The sequence below is a fragment of the Archocentrus centrarchus genome, chromosome 2, assembly GCF_007364275.1.
Source record: "Archocentrus centrarchus isolate MPI-CPG fArcCen1 chromosome 2, fArcCen1, whole genome shotgun sequence".
In the NCBI taxonomy this organism is placed as follows: domain Eukaryota; kingdom Metazoa; phylum Chordata; class Actinopteri; order Cichliformes; family Cichlidae; genus Archocentrus; species Archocentrus centrarchus.
The window spans coordinates 12,159,554-12,177,662 of NC_044347.1; the positions used below are offsets into that span (position 1 = coordinate 12,159,554).

The 18,109-nt window shown below is 43.3% G+C and overlaps 2 protein-coding genes across 2 annotated transcripts; one reads left to right on the forward strand and one right to left on the reverse strand.

Annotated features, from left to right (window-relative positions):
* Positions 1 to 4,045: 4,045 nt before the first annotated feature.
* On the forward strand, positions 4,046 to 6,154 carry LOC115798705 (basic helix-loop-helix transcription factor scleraxis-like). Its single transcript, XM_030755653.1, has 2 exons — positions 4,046 to 4,643; positions 6,119 to 6,154. Exons 1-2 carry the CDS (start codon positions 4,113 to 4,115, stop codon positions 6,152 to 6,154), a joined length of 567 nt encoding a protein of 188 aa, XP_030611513.1. The 5' UTR covers positions 4,046 to 4,112.
* Positions 6,155 to 9,894: 3,740 nt separating this feature from the next.
* On the reverse strand, positions 9,895 to 17,975 carry LOC115792029 (basic leucine zipper and W2 domain-containing protein 1-A). Its single transcript, XM_030746384.1, has 12 exons — positions 17,838 to 17,975; positions 15,759 to 15,832; positions 15,471 to 15,647; positions 15,293 to 15,387; positions 15,143 to 15,208; positions 13,907 to 14,042; positions 13,365 to 13,474; positions 13,102 to 13,272; positions 12,696 to 12,842; positions 11,693 to 11,831; positions 11,179 to 11,301; positions 9,895 to 10,550 (listed from the first exon to the last, which is right to left on the reverse strand). Exons 2-12 carry the CDS (start codon positions 15,820 to 15,822, stop codon positions 10,519 to 10,521), a joined length of 1,260 nt encoding a protein of 419 aa, XP_030602244.1. The 5' UTR covers positions 15,823 to 15,832; positions 17,838 to 17,975; the 3' UTR covers positions 9,895 to 10,518.
* Positions 17,976 to 18,109: the final 134 nt, after the last annotated feature.

The following is an 18,109-nucleotide window of genomic DNA, read 5'->3' on the forward strand; positions in this document are numbered from 1 at the left end:
GTGAAGAGGAAAAAAATGTTTTTGCCAGAAAAAACAAAAAAACCAGGATTGGTACCCCATGCCCCCCCCCCCCCCCCCCCCCCCCCCCCCCCCCAGGACTTCTGGGAGGAGTTTAAAGGAGCCGCCCCAGGGCCTCTCTTTAGTAGCAGAAAAAGTAAGAAACTTTGTGTTTTGTTGATTATTTCTTTGTTGTAACAGTGCTTCTTGGCAATAAATCTGATACAGTTAGAAAGCCTGTTTATTTCCCCTTAAATGGAGCCACATTTGTAAGCAGCTTACTCTGCTGTTGCTATCATTTACTGGATTGGATGATTGAAGTCTGAAGGAATAAGCCATGTTGTCAGTTTAACAATTTATTCATTTAACTATCAGGGCCCTTGGCAGCATGTGGAAGAACCATACACAGCAACCTGACACCTCCTCCTCATGCTGGTCACCACTGCTGTGGGATGGCATCTCATTATTCAACCAGCAATGGTCAATCAATCCAAGCATTGTTACAACAAAGAAATAATCAACCAAACACAAATTTCCTCATGTTTTGTCCTAAGTTTTTTGTAATTTTTGTAATTCAATAAAAAATAAAAATAAATAAATAAATCACTACCCGGGGGCAGCACTTTCTCTGCTGTTCAACTTTTGCCAGACCACCACTGCAAATAACATGTTGTTAATTACTTCTCTGGTTAAATAAAGGTCACATTGCAGTGCTGCACCATCTTGTGGTACAAGGTGCCATTACATGAAATTACAGCCCAGCCCTTGTTCAGCTGTAGTTGTTATCTCTACAACACAACACAACACATAGATGCTTTGGAAATAAACTCTTCAGGTGTTTCTACGCATTCTGTTGATTGCTTTAGCTAATTATGGAAAATTTTAAGCTATTACTAAACACGAGATTTTACAATAAGTACCTTTAAGGTTTTTTTTTAAGTTGGCATTGGTTAGTCTGTGGCAGCAGGCATTTGACTTTGCTGCAGGGGCCAGAAAAGTACACAGCCAGCAGGTCAGGGCCACGAGGGCTGCAAGGAAATGAGGATTAAGAGATTAATGAGGTCGCATTAGCTCCGCATCAATTAGGATTCCACTCCTTCCCTCACCCAGCCAAAGACAAAAGAGCCAGCTGACTTTTTTGTTGTTATATAACTGGGGGGTTTTTTTTTGTTTGTTTGTTTGTTTTTTAGGACAAATTGAAACCAATGTTATGGAGGACTTTTAAGCCCAGTTTGGTCATTTAAATCCTGTTAGCCTCCTGTTGCAGGAAGGCTACCTTTGACCTCCACAGATTACTACATGTCATCTGCTTTGCTATTTGGACTCTTCCAAAGAGATTAGAAATGATTATTGAAAATTACTGCCCTCTAGTGGCAAAATTACAAATATTTCAAGATTATAAAAATTCTAAGAAATTCAGATCCAACCCTCTAAACTGAAATTTCATCAATAAGCCCAAGGTCATTTCCTCTTTTAGTCCTAATCTGAAAGAAACTGACAGCCTGAAAGTGGCTCTGAGCCTTTGCAGCAACACACACAGATATTTATATCCACCGCCAAAGATGGCACTGGGCAAGGTGGAAGGGGTGTGTGTGTGTGTGTGTGTGTGTGTGTGTGTGTGTGTGTGTGTGTGTGTGTGTGTGTGTGTGTCCATCATGGTGGGCACAGACAGAGCGGGAAGGGACGGGACGGACAGGGAGGAGAACACCTGGACTGTTCACTCAGTGAAAGCTCAGCGCCGCCAGCCAAACCAGCAAAGCTGCAAGTGCAGACACACACACACACACACACACAAACACAGAGACTGTAAAGTTCAAAGTCAGAGAGGGAGGATTTAATCTGTGTTAAATGGTTTCCTTTGGGTGAATATCAATAATGATTATTCATATATGAACCACATGAAGGAGAGGATGCACGTTTTAAAAGCTCTTAAATAAAATAAAAAATAATGTGAATACAGGATGAACCCTACAGAGTATCCAGCTGCACATATTCACTTAATCCTTATTTTCAGCACGTAAACTTGTTAGAAATGTGGGTGGGTGTACAGTACTGTGCAAAAGTGTTGAGTCACCCCTCATTTCTTTATTTTTTGGTTGTCACAGAAACACATCATTTGTTCCCAGAAATGACAGTCATAAAATATTTTTGCACCAACGAGGTGATTCCCAAAGAGATATTAGCTGAAAACTTGGCATATAGTAAACTATCTACAGCAGCGTCATGTCCTTAATAAATAGGAAAAATCCAGCAAAGACCTGACACAGGACCTGAGAGATGCATCTGGACCTTCAGCTGATCCATCTACTGTTCCCTGAAGCCTCATCAGAAATGGTCTCAGTGGAAGGGTGGCTGTCGGCAGCACGGTGGTGCAGTGGTTAGCACTGCTGCCTCACAGTGAGAATACCATCTGGAAGGCCTGGGTTCGATTCCACCTTGGCCCAGGCCTCTCCCTCTCTCTGTGTGGAGTTTGCATGTTCTCCCCGTGCTTGCGTGGGTTTCCTCCGGGTACTCCGGTTTCCTCCCACATTCCAAAGACATGCACTTATTGGGGTTAGGTTAATTGGCTAATCTAAATTGCCCATAGGTGTGACTGAGTGCGTGAATGTGAGTATGAAAGGTTGTCTGTCACTCCGTGTTGGCCCTGCAACAGGCTGGCGACCTGTTCAGGGTGTACCCTGCCTCTCGCCCTATGACAGCTGGGATAGGCTCCAGCCCCCCCGCAACCCTTAACAGGATGTGCGGAAGCGAATGGATGGATGGAAGGGTGGCTGTCAAGAAGCCATTCTTAAGGAAGGGAAACAGGGAGAAAAGGCTGAGGTATGACACATTACACAAGAACTGGATTGAAAATCAGTGGGAACAGGTCTGATGGAGAGATGAATCCACATTTGAAAGTTTTGGTTCAAATAATCGTCAGTGTACAGAGGAGATCAGGAGAGAGGTCCAGCAGTGAGTGTCTGCAGACATCTGTAAAACATGGTGGAGGCTCTGTGATGGTTTGGAGCTGCATTTGAAACAGTGGTGTTGGAGATCTTGTTAAAACCGATGGAATTATGAATGAAGAAAAGTACCATCATCCATAAAATGCTATCTGGAAAGTGTCTGATTGGCAACAGCTTCATTTTTCAGCATGACAATGATCCCAAACACACTGCCAGTGCAGTAAATTCATACCTGGATAGAAAAACACACAGTGGAACACTATCAGTCATGGATCGGCCTCCCCAGAGCCCGGACCTCAACATTATTGAAGCAGTGTGGGATCATGCTGACAGAGAACAGAACAAAAGGCAGAAACATCCAAAGAAGAGCTTTGAATGTCCTTCAAGAAGCCTGGAGAACTATTCCTGAAGACTACTTAAAGAAATGAGAAGAAAGCTGCCTCAGAGAGTTCAGACTGTGCTGAAGAATAAAGGTGGTCACAACAAATGTTGACTTTCAAACTCACAAACTCTGTTTTTGCCTCATATACTATATTCCCATGTATGTTTGCATTTAAATAAAATCAATGCATCTGTTTCCTATTTTCCTAGCAAAAGAAATGATGGGTGGTTCAAGATTTTTGCACAGCACTGTGTCAAAGCGTCTTGAAGGAGCTTGAAAGTGTTCCCTATCTGAGCATGGAAAGTTCCAGTCCTGTTCATAATTCAGAGGGAACTGTGGGTTTAAGTAGACTATTTATCAATCTTACTATTTTTATGTATTTGCATTTGCTGGATTTCCCTTTGTTTTGCCTTCTTGTAAACAGATATTGGTAGAAAGCAGCTCCAATCTGAATCAAATATGGAATATGGCCTATTGGCCTTGAGGGGAGCCCCACCTCGATGGAGCCTAATTTAAACCCATATCCTCCAGACCACAACAGGTGCCCCCTTCCTCCACTCCCTTTACGCTCCACCTGTCTTCTCTTTTCCGTGGCGGGCTGGCTATCCAGAAAGCAGCCGTCAGTCATTACAAATGGTATGCCGCTCCGCCGGCACAAACCCCCTAAGTCACCGGATCGGCGGCAGCTGCTTGGCCCCCAGTGCTATTTTCACTCTCAGGATAAAGTGCTGTTCAGCGAGCCGCCCGCACGGCCCCAGCAGCTCCAGTCAGACCACAGCAGAGCCAGGATGAAGTCCACCGGCGGCGAGCGCACCGCGCAACCAGAATGCTTCACCTCAGACCTGGATGACCTGGACAGCGGCAGCAACAGCTCCGACGGCGGCTGCACCCCGCGCAGAGAGCCGGGGCAGGTGGTCCAGGAGGAGGGAGTTCCGAAACGAAGGAGGAGACGGAGGAGGAGCAGCAACAACGAAGGTGGAAGAGGCGGAGGAGACGCGCGTCTGCCCGGCGTGAGCAAACAGAGGCAGGCGGCCAACGCACGGGAACGGGACAGGACGCACAGCGTGAACACGGCCTTCACGGCGCTCCGCACGCTCATTCCCACCGAGCCCGCTGACAGAAAGCTCTCCAAGATAGAGACACTGCGCCTGGCCTCCAGTTACATTTCCCACCTGGCCAACGTGCTGCTGCTGGGGGAGGACTGCCTGGACGGGCAGCCCTGTCTGCGGTACCAGAGCATCCTGCACGGCCCCGCCGCCCTCAGCACGCCCTCCCTGCGGCCCATCTGCACCTTCTGCCTGAGCAACCAGAGGAAATTGGTGAGTGGCTTTTCACACATATAGAGGGGCCGATTTCTGCCAGGGACGTTTCCAGGATTTTTTATTTTTTTTTAATGGGAGGAGGGTGGGGGTGGGGTTGAAAAATACAAACACTGAAGCACTTATAAGGTAATTTAGTGAAAAATAAATTGGTTACAACCAAGCAGCAAGCTCTGGGGCTGGAAAATGAAGTTCAAGTGCTAAACAATGCACCACTTGAGGCTGACTTCAAAGCTCTCACACTCAGCCCAAAACCTCTGGGTGAAGTCACTAGGGCTATGTCCATCTTTCATATACAGTATGCTTACAACATGAAAATTTTATCTTTTGCATTTATAATAAGATCAAGTGTCTATAGTTATGCGTATAGTTACATCGATGCATTGAGGGGGTCACACTGTTTTTTCTTAGGGGTGGGGGGATCGATACAGGATCGGCATATTTTGCATGGCGATACTGTATCGATACAGGGACACCAAATATGTAATTGTCAAATTGACCCCATTTAATTGCAGACTGACTCCATCATTGGCAACATTTATGGCAGGTAATCTCATTTAGCAGCAAAAAAAAAAAGAAGTGAGATACTGTTATCTTATTGGATAAAACAGATACTGATACAGTGTAACTTTGGGGACCTAATTTGCAGTTTAGAAAAGATTGCAACACTCAGCATATCACAAAATGTTTAAAAATAAATAAATAAAAATCACACTAATATCATATCATGAGTGAAGTATTGTGATAACATTGTATCACGGGGCGTCTGGTGGTCCCCACCTCGACCCCCCGATCCAGACCTATTTCTCCATCCTTGTTCAATGTTACGACACATCTGCAGTCTAATTTTAAAGGATGGGGAGTATGCGCCAACCCAGGCTCCTGTTTCAGCCACATCCCTGATTCTTTAAGAAACCATCACCTGCGGTTTGGTTCTGCTCAGGTCCCCAAAGAACCACACAGATCTGCTCCAAGCAGAGCAGAGGACGCACCGGTGCAGGCTGCACGGTCTTTGTGTCGAACCCAGATCTCCAGGTGCTGAGTTTGTGTCGCTACTGATTGACAAAACAAAATGTGATCAAGTTGCGGTGCCTTCAAAAGCCCTCGACTCAGCTGCGGACTTTGAAGAAATGAATGATTTCATCGTCAGAAATGTTTCATTGCTCATGCAAAATGTGCATGAATGCATTAGTTTTATAGAACTAGAGCCACAGCCACTGCCTGTGCGTGTATCAGTGTGGGTGACAAGTGTTTACAGCATGTGATAGTGTCTGGCTGGACCCTTCACAGTTATAAATGGAGACTAGAAACTGGCACAGCATCAGCGAGATTATGTCACTGTTACATTTAAAGATAAAGCTCTTTAACAATGCATAATTTAATTGTGCTGATTTGTGCTGGAGGCTGAAGCTCATGCAGTTATTACAATGGTGCCTTCACTGAAATCTGTTCATTCGTTTGTTTTGCCTCCGCAGCTCAGAGATGGAGCGAAGCAGTCGGCCGCCGTGTGAAGCGTCTCGGCTCCGGAGAGGCGAGGAGCCCGCCGCACCGTGGCGTTGTTTACATGTAGGACTTTGTACATATATATATATAAATATCTTTATTTTTGGACGAGACAAGAAAACAAAAGACAGATTTAAACACTGAAAAGCACTTTCTGTTCACGCTCATGTGCTTCTTGAGCCTCTGTGTTTTGGTTGAACTGTAACCTGAGCCGATGTGTAAAGTTGCACCTGACTGGGGGGGCTATTTTGGTCCTGCCAATAGTACAAACTACCCCTCGGCACCCCTAACCGCCATCCCATGTCCGACTTCTTAAAAAAAATATCCTCGTCGCCTTCAGTCACATGAAGAGCAGCTGCTGCAGTGGTTGCTGTCAGTTCAGCCTTACTTTCAAGCGCAGTCGGGAACATTGCGCTTTAAAGGAGCATTAACTGATGTGTTGCCACTAGTGGTGAACAGCAATAACTGCAACAACACTGACACAAATATTAGGTATGTAAAACTAAAAAAAATTACATGTCAACGAATGGTCAGCAGAGATATCAAAATTTAATCAAGGGATCCAGTCTTCTGATGTCCAACTGGTTAATCAAAAGTAAAACCGACAATGAGTTTTTCCCAGAATGCAAAGCACCCTGAAAAACCTTTAAAAAAAAAAAAATTGGGGGGATTTGAGTGCATATAGTCCACAGTTAAGTTTAACTACTTCACACGGAGGGAGCCGCGTCTCCATAAAGAAAAGTGGTCTGTGGTTCATTTGACATTCAGGCTGGATTAACAAAAAGGATCTACTCTAATCCCAACAATGATCGCAGCATTCTTGGAGCCTAAACCAAACCAGAACAGTCTCGCAGTAAATATCCAAACAGGACTCAAACCCCAGACTCCTGGGTGAAAGTCCAGTTTTTTGGTTTACCCCTCCAACTGCTCCACCACACAGCTTTTTTTTTTTTTTTTCTCTGCCAATTGCCTTTAAGGGATGTACCAATCCTCAGAATCAGGTGTTTGTCAGCTGAAGTTCTCCCCGTCTTCAATGATGTTTGGGCCAGCTCACACAGTTCTTTGTCTTGTGTCGCGGTTCCTGACCACGTTAACGCTTCAGTATTTATTTGACAAGAAGAAACAAAAAGTCAGCGGTTTCCTCAAAAGTGGGATGAAATTGCCTGTGAAGTCGCTCGCTCACTGTGCCCGTGTCCTCCATATTTGCATCACTTCCTAATGGGCAGTTTATCACCTATTGCCATTCTGTAGTAAAGACTCTTACACTTACAAAGCAAATTTACAGTTACTGTATCGGAACTGGAGAAAGTTTCATGGATTGGTGCATCTCTATAGAACAAGATAGCACTGTGTTCAGCTCCAAATCTTAAACTCTGTGTAGGATCCTCGCTCTTGACAAATGCTCAGTACCTTTCACAGGAGACGTACCCTCCTTGGAACAAACGTGTTTCAGCTATGAGCCGTCATCAGCACTGCTGACCGAGTGCTGGGATCGTGTTTGCTTTCAGCTTTTGAGAAGCAGCCCACATTTCAAGGAAAGACAGAATCTGCAAGCTTCAGCTCCAGGAAAACATGCTGCCTTTATTTAATGTCTATTTAAGCATAAGGGCATAGTTTAGCTGTATGGGAACTTTGTGGAGGATCAGTTGGGTGATTTTTATTTTATTTTTTTTCAGTGTGCTTTGCATGATTTCACAAAATCAGGGACTTAATTGCAGTTAATCTGGATACACCTGGATATTAAAGGACATTTAGCATCAAAATGCTTCCCTGAAATAAGCAGTGTTCTAAATTTAAAAGCCCAGTTGGGAACTTCTCAAACTTCACAGTAACTCTGTACCTGTGTCAAAAGTTCAATTTCCAGCCTGATTTCAAGATAAAGCTCTCTGTGTATACTTGCAGTGTGGTGAAATGTTTACTTTTGCTTTCTTGCACAATCTCCTCATCACTGTAAAAAAAAAAAAACTGTGCAATAGTCTGCCTTTTGCTCTAAATTGGAGTATATGTTATCCTTCCTCAACCAACTGGATCCCTTGATATTATTTCAGCACTAAACTATCACTGGGAACTGTTGCACACTACCTCAGACCTGTTTTAAGTATATGAAGGCCTACCTCTAAATCCAATGAGTAAAAAGTACTTGAATACCTGACAACTGTGTCCTTTGCACATCACACATACTGAGAAGCTGCTCAAAGAGAAAAATGTATTTTTGTACAATAAAAATAAAAACAAGAATATCAAACTGGCTTCTTTGCATCTCAATTGTGAGTTTAAAGTATATGTTGAGAAAGTGTTGCTGCCAATGGAGACTGAGGCGCTTTTTGCAATGACATCCAAAAATGACACAGATCTGTCAACAGACTGTGCAGAAACAACTAATATGACTTTATGTCCATAATATCTGTTTATTATGCTGAAGAGACATCAACTAAAGCTGAATTAGGGCTAGGCTGTACTTTATACCACAAGATGGTGCAGCAAGTCAATGCAAGCTTTATTTGAACAGGTACATTATATTGCTGAAAGTATTCGCTCATCTGCCTTCACACACATATGAAGCGGACTGAAACTATTCTTAATCCATAGTTTACGTCGGCCCACCCTTTGCAGGTATAACAGCTTCAACTCTTCTGGGAAGGTTTTTCACAAGATTTGGGAGAGTGTTCATGGGAATTTTTGACCATTCTTCCAGAAGTGCATTTGAGAGGTCAGACACTGATGTTGGATGAGAAGGCCTGGCTCACAGTCTCCACTCTAATTCATCCCAAAGGTGGTTTATCAGGTTGAGGTCAGGACTCTGTGCAGGTCAGTCAAGTTCTTCCACACCAAACTCACTCATCCACGTCTTTATGGACCTGCTTTGTGCACTGGTGTGCAGTCATGTTGGAACAGGAAGGGGCCATCCCCAAACTGTTCCCGCAAAGTTGGGAGCATGAAAATGTCCCAAATGTCTTGGTATGCTGAAGCATTGAGAGTTCCTTTCACTGGAACTAAGGGGCCGAGCCCAACTCCTAAAAAACAACCCCACACCATAATCCCCCCCCTCCACCAAACTTTACACTTGGCACAATGCAGCCAGACAAGTACTGTTCTCCTGGCAACCACCAAACCCAGACTCATCCATCGGCTTGCCAGACAGCCACTCGTGTAGCTTCCTTTCAACCACCAAAGCCAGCTGCTTTTTAATTCACGTGGAAGTTCGTCATTTACTTTTTTGCGTCAAGTTGTTGATTGGAAATAGTTGCCACCAAGGGAGTGCAACTCTTACCGACCAATTGGTCGGTAAGATGAAAAACCTCATTTCCTTGTACAGATAAGAGGATGTGCATGTGGTTTCAAAAACTTTCCCCAAATAAAGTGTGTGGGCTAGCTTCATCATCTTCTGCACAATGTGAACACCCCTTCTAGGTTAGCACTGGTTAAGCTCTTAAAGCTTATTCTTAATAAATGGGTCGAGTTATATGGTCATGCCGTTTACTGGGGAGTTTAGCTGAGAATTTTAAAATCCAAAAACAAAAGATTTAAAAATAGACCTTTTCAATATACCAGTTTACCCCCCCTCTTTAACTGATGTAGCTACAAAAGTGTGAGAAATTAAACAACTCAAAAGTTGCAATTACAGCAGTAAAATAAAACCACCACAGGAAGAACAGTTCCAATAATCTTTATTTCATAAAAAAGTCAAATCGGCTTATATCAGATTAAAGAAAGTAGAAACCAATAATAATCGTTAGCTGGCGAGGCATCTTACAGGGGGGGGGTGTGTGTGTGTGTGTGTGTGTGTGTCTTCTGACGGACTGACTGAAGCGACCTCGACAGGTAGTACAGGTTTACCCGAAAAGTCAAGAAAAAAGGCGAAGTTTAAGACCGAACAGGAGCCAAAACATGAGCCGAGTCAATTTTTAAAAAGAGAAAAAATTCATGAGGGGGAAGAAAAGACTTTGGCTGAAGTGTGTTAACCTTGTAGTCGCATGAAGGTGAATTTCAGATTCATACGAGCAGCGTCCACCAAAGACCACAGGATTTAAAAAAAAAAAAAAATCCAAATTACAGAAAGCATGATAATGACCAAAATAAAAACAAAACCATTAAGAGTAAGGAGGAGAGAATGTGTCATTTTCTGCTCCCGCTGCCCACAGTGTTGCGAGTTAAGGACCGAGCCCTTTATCTCCCCATTTTGTCTGGGCAACCTTTAAATGTTTGGTATTGGTGGAAGTTTGTGTTTGGGGATAAATTAACTGTAATAGGAGGTAGAAGGAAAAAGGGGAAAGACATTCTACTGCTCCTGCTCCTACTCTTTACAGAAAATAGAAGGGGAAGAAAAAGAAAAAAAAAAAAAAAAAAAAAAGCTTGTCTGGCGATTGAGGTTTTAGTCCGCCTCCTCTTCCTCCGATTCTGACTCTACAGAGAAAACAAGAAGAGATGATCAGTCAGTCACTGTTCTTTCATGAGCGTCTTGTGAATGATCAATGATTATTCGATATACTAACAGGCGACTTCATTCATGTGCACTGCCAAAACACATATCTAATGCATTAAAGGTTTCTTATTGCAAATGCCTGAAATGAAGTCATTTAAAACTGGACTCTTGTTGCCTTCAGCAGCCTGTGGACTGATTTCTGTGCAAAGAACTCGGGACTTATTCTCCACTAAAAACCCAAAAGGATGTTAACTTGTCACCAAATGATCAGCTCCCAGCAGAACGCCAACGCAAAATCAATATCAGGACAAAACGGTGATGTGGCTTCAGAGGATTTAGACTTCAGCAAGCATGCAGGCTAAAGCCTCAGCCACAAAGCCTAGAGACTGGTCAGTGACCCCATGGCAGCCCCCTGTCGCTGGGGAAAAAAAATGTGTTCTGACTGGTTGACGAGTGGTTGCTGGCTGTTGTCAGGTGAAAATCAGATGCAAAAGAGGATGCTGCACCAAAAACCCTGTGATTGCTTTAGTTGCCCAAGAAATTGTAAAACAAATCATAAACAAACTATTCCCCCCCCCCCCCCCCCCCCCCCCCCCCCCCCGTCTTTACCTTCCTCTGCGTTCTTCAGCCACTCCACAAATTTTTTCATTTGCTCGAGGAAAACACTCTTCCCCTTGGCAAGGTGGGCTTCAGTGTACCACTTCAATATGGCCTCTTCGCTCAATACATCAGCTGAAAGAGAAAACAGAACTGTGAGGAGAGCTGGCAAACGTCTACTAAAAGAGCCTCAGATATACTACTGTAAAAATTCACCTTACTGATGTTTCTTGGGAGGTACATGAGTTTTTCCCTTTTTTCCTATAAACAATCTGGACTTTCAGAGGAAATCTAAATGCCAATCAAAGCTGAAGCTGTGTGCAAAACGCACAACGACAAGCCAGACTTTCAAATGTTTTGTTAAAAATGACACCAAGCATTAGAGGAACAGCTTTTTAAGGTCAACGAGATGTTGAAAAATGACCTCGCACTCAAAGCAAACGGACATTCATAAACCTAAAACAAGACGAGACTGTCGGAGCAAAGTTCAAATAATGGCACTGATGAAGCTGCGTGCGGCACCAACCTTTGTAGAGGAGCACCACGATCTTCTGAAAGGCCTTCATGAAGTGGATGTTGTCATAGCAGTACTCCTGGATCTTCAGCAGGAGGCTGAGCTCAGACAGACCCTGGGAGGTGAAGGCTTTCAGCAGAGGGCTATATTGCTGTGGAGGAAAAAAAAAAAAAAAAAATTACTCCCTTATACTCAAAATGGCAGACTTCTTATAGAGTTTAGGGTATCACTCCAAGGGCATATTTCGGTCCATCTTGGGCTGTGTGTAGCAAATTTCACACATTATGTCAAACACTATGGTGGGGCTTCCTGTTACAATTCTGTAGGTGGTGCTATGGAAGCATTCTCCACCCCCGGTGTGTAAGACCCATGAAAGTTTTCAGTAGTCCTGACACATCTGCAATCTTTCATGAGTTTGAGTATGTTTAGACCCTCAAAAGGCAATTTATTTGTAATAATAATCTAGACTAATTTCAGGAGAAATTGCAGTGAGATTGTTGCTACTGCTGAACAGTGCAAAGAACTAAAAAGAAACCTTTTATTTTGAAAATCTACCACCTTAAAACGTAACTAGTTTTTTTTTTTGGGGGGGGGGGGGGCAGATATTTATGAGCATTGTGTTAAATATATAAGATTAACTAAGGCCTTTTGTTTGGAAAATTTCACAGCATTAATGCATCTTTTTAATACATAATAAGCAACTGGAGTCTTTGATATTGGAAACCTGAGAGTACAGTTCAACTGCTGTTACTATCTTAAGGGTTTTTGGGGGTGGGGGGCACATAGCTGCACTCAGCTGGATAAATGTGGTTGGTGACATGATCACCATCATTACCATCAACACTTCATTTCTTACTGGTTTCTTAAAAATCAATCATTCCTAGCCTTGCAGCTGTGGCCTTCAGTCATCGAGTCACGTTCCCTCCATTGGATCATTAACTGATGAATTAAGCCATTAAAGTGCTTTATTAAAGACATTTAAACCCGTGATGTGCTCGTTGGCTCTGCTGCGTACCTTCAAGTGTTTGATGGCTTGTTCGGTCACCAGCTCTTCCTTCTTGTTCCACTCCACGGAGCTCATCACACTTGTCCAGATGATGCCGATCATGGCTTGCTCAGAGAGGTTGGCCTTCTTCATCTCCTCCCTGGTGAAGGCGATAATCTGAACGACAAGGACAAACAGAGAAGTTAATCAGCCACATCACTCACTGAACTGAACTTGAAAACTGCGCTTTTCATTTAGAGAAACTCTGCAGCACTGCAGAAACAGCAAACATTCAAGATGTGTTAGCAAAGAGGAAGCATGATACCTGCAACCACTGAGTTGACATCATTCATGACATATTTGCCATTTAAATAAAAAAAATAAATAAATTAACACCCTGCTGCCTGAAACCCAGGAGGTTTTACTGTAGTCTCACCTCCTTCAGGGGGTCACCTCGGGACATCTGCTCCTGGAGCTCCTTCTGCAGCTCCTTACGGGCGCCAATGGATTGCTGGTTGCGGGCGAAGTCGGACAGCTCCTTCAGCCCGGCGTCGGTGAAGTACTTAGAAAAATGCTCGCAGCTTCGTTTGTTGGCAGGAAAGAGTTCCTGAGGAGCAGACGTTCACGCACATGAATGAGCCATCGGCAGCAGGAAAGGACCAACACAGCTGCTCATTCTTTTTAAAACGAGTCGCTTACCATCAGCCTGTTGTCCATGCCGACTTTGCGGAGACTGGCGGCAACAGAGTTGATGTCCTTCTCGTTGATCCATGACTTGAACAGTTTGACAGCGAAGGCTGCAGATACGCCTGAACAAAGACAACAAGACAGGTTAGTTCACCAACTGAACACAAAACCTCCAACAAAGAAACAAAAGCAACATTTGAGGCAACAATGACCTTATTTTATTTCATGCTTGCAGCCAAAAATTTGAACTGAAATTAAATTTGGATTAACTGTACTGTCCTTAATATTAAAGAGCACAAAGCTTTCCAACACATGTTAAATCTAATGAAAGCTGACAGACAGGTGAAGCATCTTCAATGGAGCCTCTGTCACGTTGAACTATTAAAAAACAAAACCCTCAGAAGGCTGCCGAACCTTCACTGTTCGCTTTATGTGCACTGCTGCCAGCACAGAGTTGATTAACAGGACACAAAACTCAACCAGTTGCAGCTTTGTGAGTCCGTTTTATATCAAGTTCCCTGCCACAATTCCCTTAAAGAGAAGTTTATCCTCACCCTCTTTGACGAGGTTCTCGTTGAAGAGACTGCTCAGGATGGAGGCTGATATGCTGCCATTGGCCAGCAGGATGCCGGTCAGCATGGCGAGTTTGTTGCGCTCAGACTCAGTGAACCCCTTTAGAAACAGCAGCAACTACAAATAGAAAGCAGACAAGTTTAATGCATGTTCAGGCTAAAAAAGGCTGGTCAAACCTACAATTGAGGCTAAGTTATGGAAAACTTGACATCCCCAAAGAGGTGGAACTGCCTTCCTCCCCCTCCTCGCTTTCAATTTGACATGCTGAGAATATGAAATGTTTAAGTAATTTTCTGATGCTTTTTAGGGTCCCCATACCTTAGGATCAGAAAATGCAGGGACGCATGTAAAAAGGTGCTACCCTGGTGTTTAAATTAAACAATGGAAACTATGTGGGCATAAGTAAGAAAGCTGCCTCCACCTTTGACTGTAGTCCCTATTCTGAGCTCAGCACAGTGGTACCCGCCTCAGGTTCAGGTTAAGAGTGACCTCTGGATCTCCAGAACAAGACCAGTAGGACTTAAATTAATTGTATGGTGTTACACACTCGTTCTAAGCTTCTTAGCACTCACTCGATAAGACACAAAATAAGTGCTGCGCGATAATCCAGTGACTTTGAAGGCCAATAATTGGGGGTTAAACATATCTGTGCAGTAAACAATCAGTAAAAAGATGCAACTAAAAATGCATCTTACACACCCTGACCACTTAAAAGAACACAAAGCTGCGGTTAAGAGATTACGGCAGCAGTTTGGAGTTTGCACGACCCTGGGACCAGAGACTAAATGACCACAAGGACCGCAACAACGGCCGCCAGACCAGCCTGCTCATTAGGAAACACTTGAATGGAAGAAAGGGAGTTGGCAGCAACTGAACTTTCAAAGTAAGAGCTCAAAGAGTATCAGTAAATCGACTGTTGTCATCTGGGACATGAGTGGCCCTGCCCATGTAATGTCAGTGTGGGAAACACTCAAAGGTCAGAGAATTGGTGGTGGTGGAGACACTAATGAAATTCTATTTCCCAAGTTTCAGCATTTAAGACTGAGATGGTTTAAGACAATTTAAATACCAATTAAGGTCTTATTTTTAGATTAGTGCCTTTTAAAGTATTTAAAAGAATCCAAAGAAACCCTACAGCTTTCCCGATTCCTGCAACATTTAAAAAAAGTCGTTTGAGATAAAAAAAAAAAAAAAAAAAAAAAAAAAAAAACACACACCTTCTTGATCTCCTCTTCGAAACCTTTCTCCAGGTACTTGTAGCGCCTGATCAGCTTGTTAAAAACCTATGTATTGGGGGAGAAAAAGCCTGTGAGCATCACCTGATATATGTGCTTTGATTTAATATGTGATTATTAATGGGGACTAACCTGAGCATATGCTTGCATTGTCTCCAGGTCTTCCTGTGCCGTGAAAAGGCAGTACTCAGTGCGGGTCATGTCATCAGAGAGCGTCCCGCCTGGGGCTGCAGAGACCAATAAAAATAAATTTGTATCGTTTCGCATGTCTATCAGTGCACAAGCGGAAACATACATATCTACAACTCACCCAGCATCCCGCCGGCCACCAGGATGTCAAAGAGTGTTTCTGCATACCGGCGGTAGTCAAGCTTGGCGCCAGAGGCATCAAGGAACTTTGCGACCGCTTCCAAATCAGTGCCAGTTTGATTCAAGCCTTGTACGATACTTTCTTGAAACTGAGTAGGGTCAAATCTCTCCTTTTCATCTGTGGGAACACCACGACACACACACACGTACGTTGGATTCAGGAATCAAAGCATGGTAGGGAACCGCGGGGTCTGTGTGGGGATTTGTGAATACAGGAAGCAGCACTCACCTCTTTTCCTAGTTTTGAAACGCTGGCCGGTTAGCGTTGGCTTTTGCTGCTTTTGATTATTCATAAAAGACACCCTGAAAAGGACGAGAACATAGTTAATGTTTAGCTGTGCAGGCAACTGCTAATTACGTTTTGTTCTGCCGGCGCCTGGGAGACCACCACATCGTGAGTTCACGCTGTAAATATCCCCTGCAGAACTAGTTTTAGAGCCTGATGGTAGTTTTAAAGCTAGTGATATGTTTTTATTGCACGCATTTAGTTTCAGTTTTTGTTTAATTTAGTTTACTTCTAGGGAGTTTCCCCAAGTTAGTTTGCTTGTTTCAATTTAGCTTTAATTAAAAATGTCCACCTCCCTCAGGCTGGTGAAGTTAAACTTGACCAAATTAAAAAAGGGCATTTTCTATGCATTTTTATTTAGATTTAGTATTGTGGGTGCACAACATCTTTCCAGTTTCTTTTGACTAAACATTTTCTCACCTTAACAGGTGTCAAAACCTTCAAAATGAGACACTAATGCAGTAAAATGAGCTTCAATGTTAATGTAACCAAAGCATTATCACAGGATGAAATGCTCCCTCGCTGTGGCAGTCAAAACAAACACTTTAACAAAGTCTAAAAAGTGCATTTTCAGCAAAAAAATAAATTGTGGTCAAGAAGTTAATAGTAAAGCACCCTTTTAAAATGGAGGGCTGATATTTCTTATATAAAGATTTAACCAGTGCAAGATATAAATATACCTGCTGACACATCAATAAAAGTAACCACAGTATTGTGCAGGATCAAGTCTTTAATTCATGGAACTGTGCAAAAGCAAACCGGCTGTAAAACAGCAACAACGTAAACAAAATCTTTATTAAAAAAAAAAAAAAAAAAAAAAAAAAAAAAATGTTTTTAACCGTTTTGGAAACCGCTTTTAACCGGTTTCCCCTCAGAAACTACAGTGCTATACAGGCTGATATGTTTCATCACTATGTGGAAATAAACTATTAAGGATGCAGTGATAGTGAAACCTTGGGTAGGTAACAGCAGCAGTGTTTAAAACTCACTGATATTCGGTCGCATTTTACCCCTTTGTTAAAAAAACAAAAAAAAACCCAAACAAACTAAAAAGCCGATGAAACAGATGGCGCTAAATGCCACCTCATCTACAGATATCAGCCAAATGGGTAAGTAAACTCTGTAACAAGCGTTTTCACACGCAGAAAGGAGGCTAGAAGTATTTAAATATAAGCATTATTTAGGGGATTTAAATGACAATGCAGTCAGCCGCGATCCGCTTCCTCTAAGCAATCCTTTGCAGCGGTTTACTTTGGCTTTAAGTGCTCGGATTTCATTTATCTCACCGTAAGGAAACCCGCCTAAATCCATTTAAAACAGCCTGAAATAACACAGACTTAACTCAAAGTAAATTAAATCCAGCGCGGCTGTTTTTCCACATCAGCGTTTGGCCAACTACCCACACACACAGGTGACAGGCTCGGCAGACAAAAGACGATACGAGGAGCTACAGCGGTGGGCGCTGGGAAATGGAAATAACCAGGTGCAACAGCTCAACACCTCATATTTATATCACTGCAGATATGTGTGACTTCGAAGCGAGTTTTTTCCGCGGATATTTCCCACGAAAAGCTTTCTCGCGTGCGATGAGAGATTTTCTAACCAGCTGGCTAATTGTGGATTAGCACAGGCTAACACCAGGCCTCGCCATGCGCCGAGCAGGTTAGCGGGGCCCACTAGCTGGCTAACCCACGTTTGATTACCTAGTCAGCCTCGGCGTACGGACGTTAAAAATAACAAACAAAATCCCATCGGAATCTAATCTGCCCTAAAACCCAACCATCTGTCGAACTGTCATTAAAAAAAATCCGCAGTAACACCGAGGGAGAGCCCGAGTCTTCCGGCTGTTACGAGGCTAACGCTAAGTTAAAATTCGCCCTCCGGCGGCGCCCATGATAGCAACATTCCCAGGCCGTAAAAAAGAAAAAATAATTTTCCATCTTCAAACTAACCACCGCAGTACCCGCGGGGGACAAATGGCGCGGGAACCGAAACGAGGAGCCGGAAAATGCGGGTACTCACCGAAATTAATGCAGATAAAAAACGGTTGTGAACCCGGGGAATGGAAGCAAAGTGTCGCGTCTCTGAGCGGCCCAAACAAAAAGACCTTCCCGTCAGGACTTCCGCAGGCTCCGCCCGCCGCGCATGCGCCATTTAAAGGGGATTTCCTTTGAACAAAAATGGAAAAAAAAAAAGAAAGAAAAATAATTATTTATTTACTGAAGCTGTTTTGCAACTATATATGAAATTTCCCCATTGTGGGACTAATAAAGGGATTTCAGATTTCTATTTCA

Excerpts from the sequence above, each read along its gene's own strand:
- LOC115798705 (XM_030755653.1), top strand. The coding sequence starts at position 4,113 with ATGAAGTCCACCGGCGGCGAGCGCACCGCGCAACCAGAATGCTTCACC. Across the intron at positions 4,644-6,118 it reads TGAGCAACCAGAGGAAATTG|CTCAGAGATGGAGCGAAGCA; the intron begins GTGAGTGGCTTT and ends TTGCCTCCGCAG.
- LOC115792029 (XM_030746384.1), bottom strand. The coding sequence starts at position 15,822 with ATGAATAATCAAAAGCAGCAAAAGCCAACGCTAACCGGCCAGCGTTTC. Across the intron at positions 15,209-15,292 it reads CAATGCAAGCATATGCTCAG|GTTTTTAACAAGCTGATCAG; the intron begins GTTAGTCCCCAT and ends CCCAATACATAG. Across the intron at positions 13,273-13,364 it reads GCATGGACAACAGGCTGATG|GAACTCTTTCCTGCCAACAA; the intron begins GTAAGCGACTCG and ends TCTGCTCCTCAG.